At 48.7% G+C, this 15,240-nt stretch overlaps 4 protein-coding genes across 5 annotated transcripts; 2 read left to right on the top strand and 2 right to left on the bottom strand.

Moving 5' to 3' along the window:
• Positions 1 to 83: 83 nt before the first annotated feature.
• Positions 84 to 1,024, bottom strand: LOC108101297 (probable DNA replication complex GINS protein PSF2). The gene is made up of 2 exons (XM_017205600.1): positions 566 to 1,024; positions 84 to 507 (listed from the first exon to the last, which is right to left on the bottom strand). The coding sequence occupies exons 1-2, from the start codon at positions 808 to 810 to the stop codon at positions 141 to 143; spliced, it is 612 nt and encodes a 203-aa protein (XP_017061089.1). The 5' UTR covers positions 811 to 1,024; the 3' UTR covers positions 84 to 140.
• Positions 1,025 to 2,091: 1,067 nt separating this feature from the next.
• Positions 2,092 to 6,545, top strand: LOC108101305 (alpha,alpha-trehalose-phosphate synthase [UDP-forming]). The gene is made up of 5 exons (XM_017205607.2): positions 2,092 to 2,606; positions 3,967 to 4,507; positions 4,570 to 5,462; positions 5,526 to 6,147; positions 6,215 to 6,545. Exons 1-5 carry the CDS (start codon positions 2,473 to 2,475, stop codon positions 6,452 to 6,454), a joined length of 2,430 nt encoding a protein of 809 aa, XP_017061096.1. The 5' UTR covers positions 2,092 to 2,472; the 3' UTR covers positions 6,455 to 6,545.
• Positions 6,524 to 7,665, bottom strand: LOC108101306 (protein YIPF6). Its single transcript, XM_017205608.2, has 5 exons — positions 7,538 to 7,665; positions 7,269 to 7,482; positions 7,029 to 7,200; positions 6,806 to 6,963; positions 6,524 to 6,747 (listed from the first exon to the last, which is right to left on the bottom strand). The coding sequence occupies exons 1-5, from the start codon at positions 7,553 to 7,555 to the stop codon at positions 6,635 to 6,637; spliced, it is 675 nt and encodes a 224-aa protein (XP_017061097.1). The 5' UTR covers positions 7,556 to 7,665; the 3' UTR covers positions 6,524 to 6,634.
• Positions 7,666 to 9,165: 1,500 nt separating this feature from the next.
• LOC108101315 (transmembrane protein 94) lies at positions 9,166 to 15,146 on the top strand. Of its 2 annotated transcripts, none has more exons than XM_017205617.2 (9): positions 9,166 to 9,438; positions 9,498 to 10,131; positions 10,189 to 10,903; positions 10,965 to 11,127; positions 11,750 to 11,846; positions 11,983 to 14,106; positions 14,172 to 14,343; positions 14,403 to 14,649; positions 14,708 to 15,146. In XM_017205617.2, the coding sequence occupies exons 1-9, from the start codon at positions 9,290 to 9,292 to the stop codon at positions 14,778 to 14,780; spliced, it is 4,374 nt and encodes a 1,457-aa protein (XP_017061106.2). In that variant the 5' UTR covers positions 9,166 to 9,289; the 3' UTR covers positions 14,781 to 15,146. The 2 variants fall into 2 exon arrangements, with proteins under 2 accessions (XP_017061106.2, XP_017061107.2); XM_017205618.2 differs by having other exon boundaries at positions 10,965 to 11,082.
• The last annotated feature ends 94 nt before the right edge of the window (positions 15,147 to 15,240 follow it).

The raw sequence follows: 15,240 nt of genomic DNA on the forward strand, positions 1-15,240 counted from the left end.
TATCGGAATGGTTATCGAGATTCAAATTGCCTTATCAGTCATATATGGAAGTTAGATGAATATATTTAAAACGCAACCAGATCTTCACTCATAATTATTTTTACTTATAAACCAACTGCAATGATATTTATATGTTAATATCACTGAGAAAATAGCGAGTTACTATTGGGACCCGAACTGGATCCCGCCATAGAGGCACTCAGCATCGAGGTGTCCCGTTGAGATGCAGTGGCCGTCCGCTGATAACGAGCTATGTGGTCAAGGGAGTACGGCAGGATGGGCCTTACGCTGTGGATCTCCAGCAGCGTCAGGTTGTCCAGCTTCGCGTAGGTGCCCTCTCCTTTAATGAAAGCATCTATCGAGGTTCGCAGCTTGGACTCGCGAATGTCGAAGATGTCTTTGATCACAGTGCGCAGCTCCTCGCAGCGGGGCACATCATCAGGAGCTGTGCTCATGACCAACTGGGCCACCACCATGTAGTGTTCGCAAGGCATTTTGGTAAAGAATCTGGGGAAGAAATATATTTAGAATGCGCTCTTAAAGGTTCAGCCTCTTTAACACATACTTCGAGCGCTTCTCCTCCTCCTTGATCTCTTCCAGTATGTCCATGTCCATCCATTCTGGCGGCACAATCCGGCACTTTTGTTGCTTGCGCAGATGCGTCGCCATCCACAGGGGCACGAAAACTGGAAATCCGGCACGGAAAGGGCCCACAGATCCGTAAATAAGATGCAGGGGTTCGTTGGAGAAGTTCGGTATAATGCTGATCATGCACTTTTCGCCAATAAATTCAATAATTGAAGGATCCATAGTTGCTGCGCCGAAAGTAAACAAATGCGGGACAATACGGTCACTCTGTGTGGTAGAGATGGCTATCGCCTACTATCGATCCTTCACCATTGGGAATCCATTCGAGAAGGTGGATAGCTCTATCACTATCGACCGTTACAAATCGTTTTGCTTCTTCAAATCAATCTGCTTGCATCACGAAGCTATTGCCTGAAGACTGCGTCAGCTTAATAACGTCAAACCATAGACGCCTGCGACTTAATAGCCACAGACCGAAACTATAAATATGCAAGCGTAATACGGCGACCTCCGGCCAGGTTATCTCACTATCGCCGGCCGGATCGGTTCGATCCGAATCAGATCGCATCACTGCACCGGTGGAGCTGACTAATTTGTGCTCTCGATGCGAAACTGTTATTGCAGATTCCGGCTAAGGCAAGGGGCAATGGGAACTATCACCAACAATCACGTAAAACGCCAGCCGGGCGTCGTGATAAGCGCATGAATGCCAAACATGATCAAGCGTTCAAGTTCAGCCAAGTTTTCCATATTATAATATATAAGCTAGTCCACCCGTAATCCCTTTGCACCACACCGCTGTAAATCCTAGACTAAAATGCACTAGATAGCGCTGCAAGTCTTATCAGCCTTGTATCTTTTCAGGCAAATACCAGGCCAAATAAAACTATTCGCAAGGTAATGAAACGGCGGTCACGGCAAGGTTAGAATTGCAGGAAAACCAAGAGATTTCCAACTGCAATCTGCAGACAAGTTCAACAGAGAAACGAAAATAGAAATCTTCTGTGTACAATTCGGATGTTCTTTATAAGGCAGAGACCCGGAGCGTAAACAACAGCATCGATTCTGTTGACTTATCGCCTTGGGAGACAACATCGATGGGTGGTGGTGTTTGGGGGGTGGAGGCTATATAGCCGCCATTGCCGCGAAATGTTCCCGAACTGATAATACCAGGCGCGGCCAGTTAATTCTAGAAAACTAGCTGCGATGTGTGAGGTGTGGCTCGCAAAGATCACAGCGGGCACCATGATCCCCGACACCTCTTTCTCAAGGATGCCCGTGTCCAGTTGGTCGGTTGACCAGGACCGGAGCCAGCAGACGGACATGTTCCGTCAGATTTCACAGACACAAGTCCGTAGAAAATACGTAACCGTAATCAGCCGGAGAAGCAGAAGCTGGGCGATTTTCTGATAAGCCGGAGAGTGGACTGTGGAACCCAAGAGTATGGAGGGGGATGGCTGGGCGGCATTCATTTTTAGCAGAAAAGTGCGACTTGAGCGACTAGTTGGCTTAGTGCTTGTCTATTTTCGGCAGGGTACGGAGCTGCTGGCTCTCGCGACCAACAAACCAACCCGCAACGCAGCCAGGAAAACTGATTTCCACGTAGAATTGCATCTCGGAGAAGCACCGATAAGAAGACAGGTCGGATTCCCAGTCTTTGCTCAGCGAATTCGAATTTAATTTCGGCAACGGTCGTTCTCCCTTCGAGAGACCCATTGATAAGCCAGGTTTCACCGCAGACAGTCGTCTAACGTCCACATCCGCGGGCATTCGCATCAGTTTTGGCCAAAAATTATGTTCTAACTTCGATCGCAGACGCCAACAGAAGTTTTTAACCAGTTCGCCAGCTGATTTACCTTCTTAGCTGATTTACCAAGGATCGCTATGCCTGATACGGAGATTATTGTCACCAATGCCGGAGAGCCGTCCACGAAGGCGAGTCTCATCGTGGTTTCCAATCGCCTGCCATTTGTGCTGATCCGGAACCCAAAAACCGATGAACTGGAACGCAGGGCCAGGTGAGTCGCGTTTTTTTTTTTTTAATTTGAAGTGTATATTTAAAAAATGTGCGTATTAAAATAATGTTTAATTTTGCTTATGTAATCCTACTTAAATTGCTTCTACTGCTAAGCTTGCTTCAAAGTACTGAAAGGCTTAAAATGTTAAAATTTTTCTGACCGAAAAAATACATTTAAAAATAATAAGCAAAACTTATAAACTAAGAGTGAAGTATAAGCAAGAAAAAGTTTCATTTCGTTTATCAACCTAAATACACAGTTCAAATTCGTTAATAAGGTTAAGCCAATAGTAAATTAAATTTGAACTGAACAAAGGAAAGTTTTAAATTGTCAGCGAGATCAAGTAATTCGAAATTTCCGATCGTTTCGTAAGCACGCTTATCAATTCTCGGGAGCTGGTGAGCTAAAGCCGAACGAGGGCGAATTTTCATGTTCTTCGCACTCCCGAAAATCCCAAGTAACCCAGTTCGATCCTCGAGCCCACAATTTGCATAGACAATAGATAAGCAGGCAGGTCCAATCGCCACCCAACTAGCAGCCCCCAACCGATTCTCGATCCAACTATACCTATAGTTCGGTTGATCCGCAAGGCTTTCAATCTTATCAGTGCAAAATACACAGAGAATCGAGATGGGCAGAGTCTGGGCTCTGGAATAGAAAACAAATTCAATAATAATGGCGGGGCCTTATCAGCGAGGTTTGTTACGCGTTTTTGACCCATCCGAGTGTCTGGAAAAAGGGTCAAAACGAGAGGCGTTATGGCGAGGCTGTTGTCGTCGTCCCGTGGAACCCGAACCTGAACCTGACCCTGAAAGCCATAATCACGTGAATGTGATTGCCCCGGTATGGAGCCGACCTATGCCAGGAACGCGCTTCTTTTGGGCCTCCGCTCTTCCAGATTGTCTCCGGATTCCGCACGGAATTGACCGGGGCCGAGTCCAGATCTTGTTGTTTACAATCGCTGGCTTAATGGGCATCTCGTTATCAGCGCACGGGTGTCATGCACTCTGCACAAAATGGGCTGGGTCCTCACCAACACACACACATTCGCCTATTCCGTTCGGTCCAGTGGTTGTGGCACACCTGATTACATCTTCCATATGTTGAAGATGGGGAAGGGCACGTTTTTGAGGAAAATGATTTAAAAAAAAATAGTTTTGGAATTATAATGATAACCTTTTTGTTGATTAGCACTTAAGAGACATTTATTTTTGAAAGGGTTTGAAAATTGCTATAAACTGTTTGAATAGCCACTTACCCATTATATTCAATAAAAGATATATTGAATATCTTGTATCTGTACGAGGATAAAATTCGGACACTAAGAAACGACACTTAAAATATTTCTTCTACATTCCAGCGCTGGTGGCTTGGTGACTGCCGTGTGTCCGGTAGTGATTAAGGGCAGCGGGCTCTGGGTGGGCTGGTCGGGCATCCACTTGAAGGACCCCAACGAGGCCATTCCCGAGTCCAATCCCAACGACCAGACGCCCACCGCTGGCCTCAAGTCCGAGCAGGTGGTGTCCGTGAACATCGACTCGAAGATCTTCGACAGCTACTACAACGGATGCTGCAACAAGATCTTCTGGCCCCTGTTCCACTCGATGCCGGGCAGAGCCAACTTTGGAGGCGAGCACTGGCACGACTATGTGACCGTCAACAAGCACTTCGCCGTCCGCACCATCGAGGCGCTGGAGAAGTGTCTGGCCAAGAACCAGGGCAGCGAAAAGAGTCCACCGATCGTTTGGATCCACGACTACCATCTCATGCTGGCCGCCAACTGGGTGCGTGAGCACGCCGAGGAGAAGAACCTGCCCTGCCGGCTGGCCTTCTTCCTGCACATCCCCTTCCCGCCGTGGGACATCTTCCGCCTGCTGCCGTGGTCCGATGAGATCCTGCAGGTGGGTCAATATCAGTCTAAACTCCAAGATCGGCGTTAACTCCTTTTCAATTGAATTTTTAGGGAATGTTGGGCTGCGATCTGGTGGGCTTCCACATCCAGGACTACTGCCTGAACTTCGTGGACTGCTGCCAGCGGAACCTCGGCTGCCGTGTGGACAGGAACAACCTGCTCGTGGAGCACGGCGGTCGCACAGTGCGCGTCCGTCCGCTGCCCATTGGCATTCCGTACGAGCGCTTCGTCAATCTGGCCACGACCGCACCCAAGGTGCTCAAGACATCCAAGATGCAGATCATCCTGGGCGTGGACCGACTGGACTACACCAAAGGCCTCGTCCACCGGCTGATGGCCTTCGAGGCGCTGCTGCTCAAGTATCCGCAGCACAAGGAGAAGGTGAGCCTGCTGCAGATCTCGGTGCCGTCGCGAACGGACGTGAAGGAGTACAGAGAGCTGAAGGAGGAGGTGGACCAGCTGGTGGGCCGCATCAACGGACGCTTCACCACCGCCAACTGGGCGCCCATCCGCTACATCTACGACTACGTGAGCCAGGACGAACTGGCTGCGTTGTACCGGGATGCTGCCGTTTGCCTGGTCACTCCGCTGCGCGATGGCATGAATCTGGTGGCCAAGGAGTTCGTCGCCTGCCAGATTAACGAGGTGCCTGGTGTCCTGGTCATCTCACCCTTTGCGGGAGCCGGCGAGATGATGCACGAGGCGCTGCTTTGCAATCCGTACGAGGTGAACGAGGCCGCCGAGGTGATCCACCGGGCATTGACCATGCCCGAGGACGAGCGCGTCCTTCGGATGGCTCGTCTCCGCCGGCGGGAGGCCGAATGCGATGTGAGCCACTGGATGCGCTGCTTCCTGAAGGCGGTGGGCGCCCTGGAGATGGACGACGTGGGCACCACCATAATGCAACCGGTCTCTGTGGACGACTTCGATGACTACTTACTGAAGTAAGTGGCTTGACATTACAATTACAGGAATAACATTAGGTAATCACGTTTCGTATCTCACAGATACATCGGCTATAACCACAAGTTGGCTCTGCTGCTGGACTACGACGGCACCCTGGCGCCCATTGCTCCGCATCCGGACCTGGCCACGCTCTCCCCTGAGATCAAGAACGTGCTGTACAAGCTGTCCAACCACTCGGATGTCTACGTGGCCGTCATCTCCGGTCGCAACGTGGACAACGTGAAGAAGATGGTCGGCATCGAGGGCATCACCTACGCTGGCAATCACGGTCTGGAGATCCTCCATCCGGACGGCAGCAAGTTCGTGCATCCCATGCCCATGGAGTACGAGAAGAAGGTCAGCGACCTGCTGAAGGCGCTGCAGGATTCCGTATGCCGCGACGGCGCCTGGGTGGAGAACAAGGGGGCGCTCCTGACGTTCCACTACCGCGACACGCCAAACCACCTGCGTGGAGCGATGGTCGATAAGGCGCGCTCCCTGATCGAAAAGTACGGCTTCCGGGCCACGGAGGCGCATTGCGCTCTGGAGGCCCGTCCGCCGGTCCAGTGGAACAAGGGCCGTGCCTCGATCTACATCCTGCGCACTTCCTTCGGCGTGGACTGGAACGAGCGCATCAAGATCATTTACGTGGGTGACGATCTTACGGACGAGGATGCCATGGTGGTAAGTAGTCTTTAGAGGCCCGTTTAAATTACTGCTCTTCGATAATTTACACTGTTTCCCTGAACAGGCTCTCAAGGGAATGGCGAGAACGTTCCGTGTGACCTCGTCGGACATTGTGAAGACCGCTGCGGATCACCGACTTCCCTCTACAGACTCCGTTTACACGCTGCTGAAATGGGTGGAACGGCATTTCATGGGACGCAAGGCGCGCGCCAATTCGCTGACCTACCGGCCCACCAAGGGCGATGGTGTCCAAATGCAAATGTCCCTGGAGGTGGCCTCTTCTGTGAACAGCCTGGAGGTGTGAACCCAGATATACATTGGCAACCCCGTAACTCAGATAACTTGTAGGATTTTAAGAATAAAAAATGAATCATAGCTTAAAGAAATGTACAATAGATTTCGGATTCTTCTTTTCTGGTTACGCTATGGAACGTGCACGGTTTTGTTTACGAACTAATCACTAAACGAAGCGTCACGAGTTGAGCTAGTTGTGGGACAGGACCAGCCACGAGATGATGAAGAAGAACAGAAAGATTGGGTAGACGGCCAGCGGTTTGCGATGCGGTGGCTGACTCTGGCCCAGGAAAACAAAGGAGGCTGAAAGAACACTTCTGTTAAAGAGGTTATCTGCAGGTTTTTGAAGTGTTCCAAATACCGTAAGTGGCCCAGGCAAAGCCCATTGTGGTGGTCACGAATCGCAGAAAGAAAAGCAGTCGCGTTTGGGTGGCCAGCAGAATAACCCGGCACACAATTAGGGAAATGGCCACAGGCGTGAGGCAATAGCCCAACACGCAGACGGATTGGAAGAACGAGCTGGCGGGAATTTGCAAAAACAGACATTAACTTCTAGGTTATTTTATGGGCGGGATTCTGCTCACATATTGCCGCCAAGCAGCTTGGAGTTCAGTGTGACTATGGCCGCGCCTATCCAGACGATGACGAAAACCTGTGCAAACTCCGGTCCATTATCGGACATGCTGTCGGCGGATGATGAGCCCTGCAGTATGGTGGCCATAAAGGTGCACAGCACCAATGGTCCCCAAAGGTCCCCTGAAAAGCGGGTAAGCCACATAAGAAAACTGTCCACGAATGCAGAAGAAAACCAACTGATGACGTACAATCGCGGAGCAGGCTGGACTTCTCCTTGGGGTAAAGCACGTGATAGAACTTGACGCCGACGGCGCGGATGTCCCGAAGCACTGTCTCTCGGATAGGTTCATCGAGGGTGTTGTAGTCCGGCACTCCACTCGCGGACGTTGCAGTTGTAGTTCTTTTGCCTGGAATTGACATGTCGCCCTCCAAAGAAGGCGACGTGTTAACGTCCTCAAACATCTGCGGGTACAAAATGGTTGTTATTAATTTTTAGCTTTTATTGCTTGACACTCACGTCTAGCTTGGAGTCCATTGGTTTAGATTTTTCTTTTGAAATAATTTACGTTTACATGGACAAAAAAAACAGTAAATACGCCAGCAAATAAGAGTGAGACCGTTTGATGTGATTTGCCAAGCTCCAAATCGTTGATATCAGTTATCGATAAACAGAAATCGGGCCGCCACAACTGTTGTCTATTGTAATTTAAAGGGTAAGAATATAAAAATTTAAAAAAAAGAATCATAGCAAATAGAGAGTTATAAAACATTAGAAAATAAAGACCTGTGAAATCTAGTACATACATGTCTCAAATTTCTAGGAAGCGTGCTTCTTAAAAAAGGCTTGGCAACACTTTCGCGCAAACAAAACTAAGGGATTCCCATTTACCTGAATTCGCACAAAAGCTTTGAACTATGAATTACCCAAGCGCCATACACAAAATTATAACTCCGACATACACAGATTCCTTTGATCTGCAAGATGCCTTCGCGGCAGAACAGTTCGAATGGCTTTTGCAGTGGAGTAAGCTTTTTTGCCTGGACTTGGAAAAGAATAATACGGACCTAGAAATGCAGCTGCATTTCATTAATTCTCAAAATCAGAAGCTCGTCATGGAGAGAGATCAACTAAAGGAGCAGTTAAGAGAAGAAAACCTGGAAAACCAGGAACTCCAAAAGGCGATTGAAAAGGCTACTTATGGCCTTCAGTTTGAAAGTGTGTTAAAGGAAGAACTTCAAATTGACCGTGATGGCATGATAATACAATTGGAAGAGCAGAAGATCATGTTCAAAGGCATCGTGGCGAAATTAGAGGAACAGGTTCGGTCAATGCAGGTCATTATTTCGGAGTCACAACAACAAATTTCTCAAATAGATGCAAATAGGCAAGAGTTGCTTAAAACGATCGAAACTCAAGAGCGGGAGCATATGCATCAAATAAAGAGCCTAGAGGATAAGTACCAGGAGAGCATAACCTGCTCCATATGCCTTGTGACTTGGGATGAGATTGGAGATCATAGAGTCGTCTCTTTGCCATGTGGTCATCTCTTCGGAAATTCTTGTATTCAACAATATGCTTTGCGACATCCTTACTGCCCGATGTGCAGAATTTTTTTCTCTACTTCAAATATTCGCCCTCTTTTTGGTCGTCAAATCGTTCCAAACTAAGTTTTTGAATTTGTTTACATATCTCTAAACTAGGCCTTTCGAATATGAATTCCTAATTTCTTATGAAGTTTAATTTAAACAAATACAAAGAATATTGCTTTTTGCTTTGTTTACATATCAAATTCATTGGAAATCGCTTTTGGAATAAAATGCTTTGCAAGCTTTGTTTTAAATATATGAATACATATGTATGTGTATGGATATACATACATACTGTACACACTGTTTGAATTTTGCGGTTACCTAAGACGTAGAATTTTTAATTTACCACAAATATTATATACTTAAATTAAGAAACTGAATTATTTTTTGTTAATTTCGGACACATAAACTAATAGAATAATAAAAAACCAATTTTTAAAAATGTAGCAAATATGAATATCGTTTACCTAAAATTAAATTCAAATTCTACCACGCAAGCCGATTGTCGTTAAAACCGCTAAAAGGGACAGCTCTATCCCAAAGTGACCGCACTTTCTGCAGACGGCTGTTGCGAACACTTGATCGGCGAACCCAAATCTAAACAGACGCGAATTCTTAAAACTATGCTGTAGACAGATTTGAGTTCTTAAACTGCAGTCGCAGGAGCACGACGAGAAACATGGCAGCCAAGCGGGCGGAAAGTCCCGAAAAGCGAAGAAGTCCGGAGCACCAGCAGCGAGGACTTACCACAAGGGTGGCACTTCGGCGTCTGCATGAGGAGATAGAACGGGTGCTGCTGGAGCAGGAGCGGCAGTATGGCGCGGAGAGGTGAGTCAGTATATATCTGGTGATAGGCACTGATAAAACGCAATCCCCTGTATTCACAGCTCCTATCGGAAGTTGCGGGCGGCTTTTGTAAAGCGGTACGATAGTCCGCTAGGCTGGCTTTCCATAGGCGCCACTTTGTTGGCCAGTGGAGCACTACTCATCACGGGCATGTTGTGGCCCGCCATATGCCTGCTAGTCATCCTGTCACTTGACCTCTTCGTGGTGGTCCGGGAAAACAATCTGCGCCGTACAGAGATTTATCGAAAAACGCGGCATGCCCTTGGGGAACTCCATTTGGCGGAAAAGCACTTCAGTGACGACTGGCAGCCGGGCAACTACCCACACCTTAGCAACCCCATGTCACCGTGCGTCTCCCTGCAGTGGACCTATCGCGACGGGAAAATTGTCAATCTACCGTGGGCTTTGTTAGTGCGCGGGGACCACATCGTCCTACGGCCGGGTCACATTTCGCCCGGCCCATGTCACGAAGTAGAGACTAACAAGTTCTTCGCGGTGAATGAAATCTATGGAGCGGCTCCCCATGGCGATCCTCCCGTGAAGCCAGTGGCGCGACCGCCGCTGCCCGATCTCATTTGTTGTTTGGAAAGCACGCCCTACCTGGACAACTTGAGCGTTTGTCTGAAAAACTCGCTTAAGCGCCCGCCCACCATCTACAATCAGCAGCGCTATCTGGTAAGCAGATCTTCGAAGGAAAATGAAACCCCTTCTTATCTTAGTTTGTGTTGACAGCTGGTGACCAAGTACATACAGCAGTGGGGCTTCATTAGTGCTTTGGTTATCACGCTCATCTCCGGTCTGCTTCGCCTCCATGGTTACGGCCTGCCCACCGACGAGAAGCACAACTGGCGCTTCGTGCTCATCGAGTCTCCAGCGGCGGCTATCATCCCGCTGTTGCCGCTGATCTTTCCGCTCATGTGGATATCCATGAATTTGTGGGGAATTGCCCGGTTGCAGTGCTTTCTGAAAACGCCACAGGCTCCTCTGGAGAGGAGTTCAAGCAAATCGTTCGAGGAGGATCTGGAGACGCCATTTTACAACTACCAAAATGTGTCGATACTGCGTTCCAATGTACTTCGCATCTGGATGGATCTTTGGCGCGGGGATAGTGAACTTCTGCCGCGCTCCGCAAATCTCGTACAGGTGTTGGGCTCCATTTCGGCTCTCTGCTGTGTGGACAAGAAGGGTATTTTGTCGTGGCCCAATCCCACCGCCGAGAAGGTATTCTTCCTACACAACACGGACGAGGAAGCGCGCGAGGACGGAGCGGGCAGTCAGTCGTCGTCGCAGAGCGAGAGCGACGATGTGCCGGACGTGGACGAGGATCACAAGGAGCGGGGCATAGTGGCCGAAGTGCTGGACCTAACGCACGACCAGCACTGCCCCTTCCGTCTGGAGTTTGACGATCACGAGTGGAAAGCACACATCAAGTCATTGAAGCCACTGGGTGACACTACTGACTCCAATTGATTGTAATAAATTCCCTAAAGTGTTTTTTTGCTTTTTAGGCCTCGCCATTTTGCTAAACACCTGTTCTCCGCTTACCCACGAGCATTACGCACAATTCTGTGGCCATGTAACTGCCGTGGCCATGCTCGACAAAGATCTGGTGCCTGTGACTAATCGGTATGCGTATGCACTCATTGAGTCGAGTAAAAGCTTTTTGCATGGGTACGTAGTTCATTGCCATACTCATCGTTAGTTTCTGTTTAACCAAACCATATATGTGGTCGATTTCATTGACCACAAAACTACTACTTATATAGTCTAATGATTTTCTCCAAAGTGGTATTGCATACCATTGCATCCAAAGCCAGCCCGATCAAATTAGTTTTTGCTTTGGGTATTTTTGATTTTTGAATCCAATTGGACGATTCCCTCACAAAAACAAACACAAGTGATTGGTAATGTTTTAAAAATTACAAGCGTAAGAAAAACGTATTTTTCTTTTGAAATAACTCGCTATTTCTAATTGTTTTGCTCTATAATTTCCCACATATCATTCGAGCCTTAAAACTAACTGCAATGCCGACACATCAACCTTGTATTTATTATTCTACCTATATTAATTTGTTTGTACTCGTAAATCGATCTCCCTAGCCTTCCTCCCATCCTCGTTGGCATGCTATTTTAAGTAACAAACGTTCAAGAACGCTTAAATATAGTAGCCCCATTCCCGTCACCGCCCCCATCCGCCGACCTCTGCCCGCCACGCTTGCCTGCATGCTCACGCACCGCCGTCGCATCCAGCGGCAGTGGGAACCAGTTCTAATCGGTTGCTCTCTATAAACAGGCGCTGTCTCTGCGAGCTGGCCAAGCAGATTGGATTCACCGACCATGCCACGGATCGGTTCGCACTGGAGGGTCAGCTAGCTAGCTACCGGCATTTGGTGAGTTAGTATTCAGATGACCAAATACAATGAAAATGTTTCATTTTGAATTAGTTCAGGAAATTACCATTGGGTAGTGCGGTTTGAACTAGGTTATTCAAAAAAAATTTGTTGAGAATTAACTTGTTTTTTTTAGCAACCGGATGTGGTACGCAGGGACATTCGCTTTGCCCGGCAGTTGCAGCTGTCCTCCAAGGTGAAGGTTCCGTTTCCGCATTCCCTATCAGTGGTTATGCGCGAGAATCCGGGTGGCTATCTGTCGCTTTTCACCCAGGGCACGGCGGACATCATCTTGGACTGCTGCGATGACTTTTGGGACGGCATGGATCTGCGCCCACTCTCCGCCCAGGATCGCAAGCGGGCATTGGACTTTTACCAGCGCAGTGCCTTGACCTCCTACTGCACGGCCTTTGCGTATCGGCCTCTAAGGCACGGCATCCACGGAGCCCTGAGCGGCCCCCAGCGAAACGGAGGCGAGTGCTTGTATCTGGAGCTGCCGCCGGAGTCAAAGCTGCGCATGCAGCACGTGGACAAGACGCACTGCGACTTCCAGGGCGGACACCATGTCAAGCTGAGCCACAGCATCAGCACTGATTCACTGCTGTTCTCGGAGAGCAAGGACGAAGAGTGCAACGATGTGGAGGGCTGCTTCGAAATGCAGTGCCATCAGGTGTTTATCGGCATGGTGACAATGCAGTACCAGGCGCAGAACGATATCGTTCGGCTGGTGGAGCATCTGGAACGGGCCTGTATTCGATTTGTGCACTTTAGCAAGGAGAACGAGCTGCGCTCGCGTGTCTTTTCCGAGAAAATGGGTCTCGAGTCCGGCTGGAACTGTCACATATCGCTGCTAAGCGAACCGGAGCCCGATGGTGAAAAGGATCGGATCACTGCCAAGGCCAAGGAGTTGCCGGAACATATTGGTAAACCCCAAGCCACCACCTCAACCACTGCCACCACTACCACCACCACCACCACAACTGACCATGAGAATAGCCATCATCCCAGTGCCAAAGTCATGTACATATCGCCCCCAGCACCCGCACCTGCCACCGCATCCGTATCCGAGTCCATATCTGCAGCTAAAGCCACTGAAATTGTAGGTGATGGCCCAGAAATAAGCTATCTTCTGGGGCCGCCAACCAATCTGGAGTCCTCGAAAAACCTCAGCTCCTCGGCACCGGGTGCCATCTCCAACCCAGATGAGTGCAATCCACTGAATACTGCCCTCCAAAACGAGGGTCCCCAATCCCCGGATAGCGAGGGCAGCAAGGACAGCTCGCAAGGTAGCACCCCGAAGAACAATCTGCCCGGAGACTCTGAGCTGGATGCGGAACCCGATCCCAGCAAGCACAGGCAGCGCCATTCGCTGGACTCCGCCATGGACGAAAACTGCCGCTCACTGAGCACACTCACAGAAAGCACAGACCAGAGTGCACCCATCAACTTTGACATGTCCAACAGGGCGAAGCTGCCCAGAGGCATTGAAAACATAAGGCCACATTTGGAGCAGGTGGACAACGTGCCTCTGCAGGTTTCACTGTTTACGGACTGCTCTGCGGAGGCCACACGCCAGATGCTGGACATCATGCAGTCGTACGGCGAGATCGTTGTCTGTTTGGGAAGTTCGGCGAGCAATGCCAACGCGGACATTTTTCTTCAGGCTGACTGCAGCATAGCCGTGGAGCCTCTATACCCGCAGGTGTGCCAGGACGTGGACGCCTACACGGAGGCGAACATTGCGCAAAACAAACTCTTGTGGCAGCGACAGGCTGGGAAGTCCAAGGCACACGATGATGAGCAGCTGCTGGAGGGCGGGCTTCAGGGTTTCGCTATGCAGTCACCCGCTCACACCATCTCGCCACTGTACCTCAGCCGGCTACTCAACTCCCTGCCCTGCTCCATTGCCGTTTGCCGCGACGACCCGCTTTCGCTGGTGGCCATAATTGAGCTGTCACGGCGCTTCTCTCTGGGTCTTTGGAATTGCATTCAATACTGGGCCTGCTGTGCCGGCTCTATCTCCATTCTGAACGTGCTGTGCGCGTGCCTCTCACTGCCGCCGCTCCTCACCCCGCTGATGGCCATCTATCTGATGTGCGTTCCGGTGCCGCTAATAGCCTTCTCGCTAGCCCACATCGACGTGGATCCAAAGATCATGAATCGGGCCACCGGCAAAAAGCAGACGGATTATGATTCACGAGCGTTTGCCTTTGTCATGTGGTGCTACGGCTGCAAGTTTATCATTCTTCTCGCATCTTTGGTAGGTTTGCTTTTTTTGAAACTCAAATATTTCTTGTCTTTTAACATTCAATATAATTTTTTTAGCTTGTTTCCTACTGGATGTTCTTGCCTAAGCCACAATTGAGCCCTGTTATTGAAACTACAGAAGAACCTGTATTGGAACGCGAGAAAGATGATGATGATGATGACAAGGACTTTTATCAGTTTTTATACTATGCTCGAAGCTGTGCCGTACTGGGCATAATCCTGCATTTTGGTAAAATAACTTAATGCATATTATTCAATTCGATGCTTAACTGGATTACTCTGTTTCAGTTTTCATCTCTGTTACTTTTGTTCACCGCGATCATGCGCTCTGGCAGCGCAATCCCTTCTCCAATCGTATCTGGGCTACTACCTGTTTGTTTTTAGTCCTTGCCCATGGTGTAATATGCAGTGTCCAACTGCTTCTTCATGATTTTGAGGAACAGCTGCCCAATCTATGGGTGGCCTTGTTAATCTTATTTGGAGGCAGTTTGCTGAGTATGATTGTCAGCGAGCTGGCCAAGTTCCAGGAGAACAAGTAAGTGCTACCTACTCTGTGGGGATAATCTACTAAATGTGTCCCTCGTCTATTTTAGGGTTAATGCGCGCTATCAGCGTCGAGCGCGTCTTGACTTTGGCACAAAGTTGGGAATGAACTCGCCCTTCTAAGAATCACGGCTAAGACTTACCAAACGAAAAGACGCCAATGTTACACATGTACTTAGTGCCAAGGCTGTATATAACACCACCACTCAAAACGCTTCTTCTTATTAGTTTTACCATTCTTCCGACTAACCATTGGGACTATGAATACCGTCGCTGTTTCTCCCAACATATGCTTGACTTTTTTTTTCTTCAGCCTCGTTATTTCGCCCATTTAAAGTATTTGACACCACCATAAAGTAACGAAACACATTTGTTATTCTTGTTTCTAAAACTATTTGTTCCGAGTTCCTTGTTTCAATAATATGACTTTGTGTACTAACATTTAAAAGACTTGCAATTATTGTATGAAATATATGTATGGTAAATCTTTATACCCATCTTTAAACAAGTAAAAGTTGCTGGCCTTTTGAGTGGACCAATTGGGAAAGTGGCAGACCCAGAACTGGTTCTCTGAAGATACTTT

The sequence above is a fragment of the Drosophila ficusphila genome, unplaced genomic scaffold (genome assembly GCF_018152265.1).
Source record: "Drosophila ficusphila isolate 14025-0441.05 unplaced genomic scaffold, ASM1815226v1 contig_412, whole genome shotgun sequence".
Classification (NCBI taxonomy): domain Eukaryota; kingdom Metazoa; phylum Arthropoda; class Insecta; order Diptera; family Drosophilidae; genus Drosophila; species Drosophila ficusphila.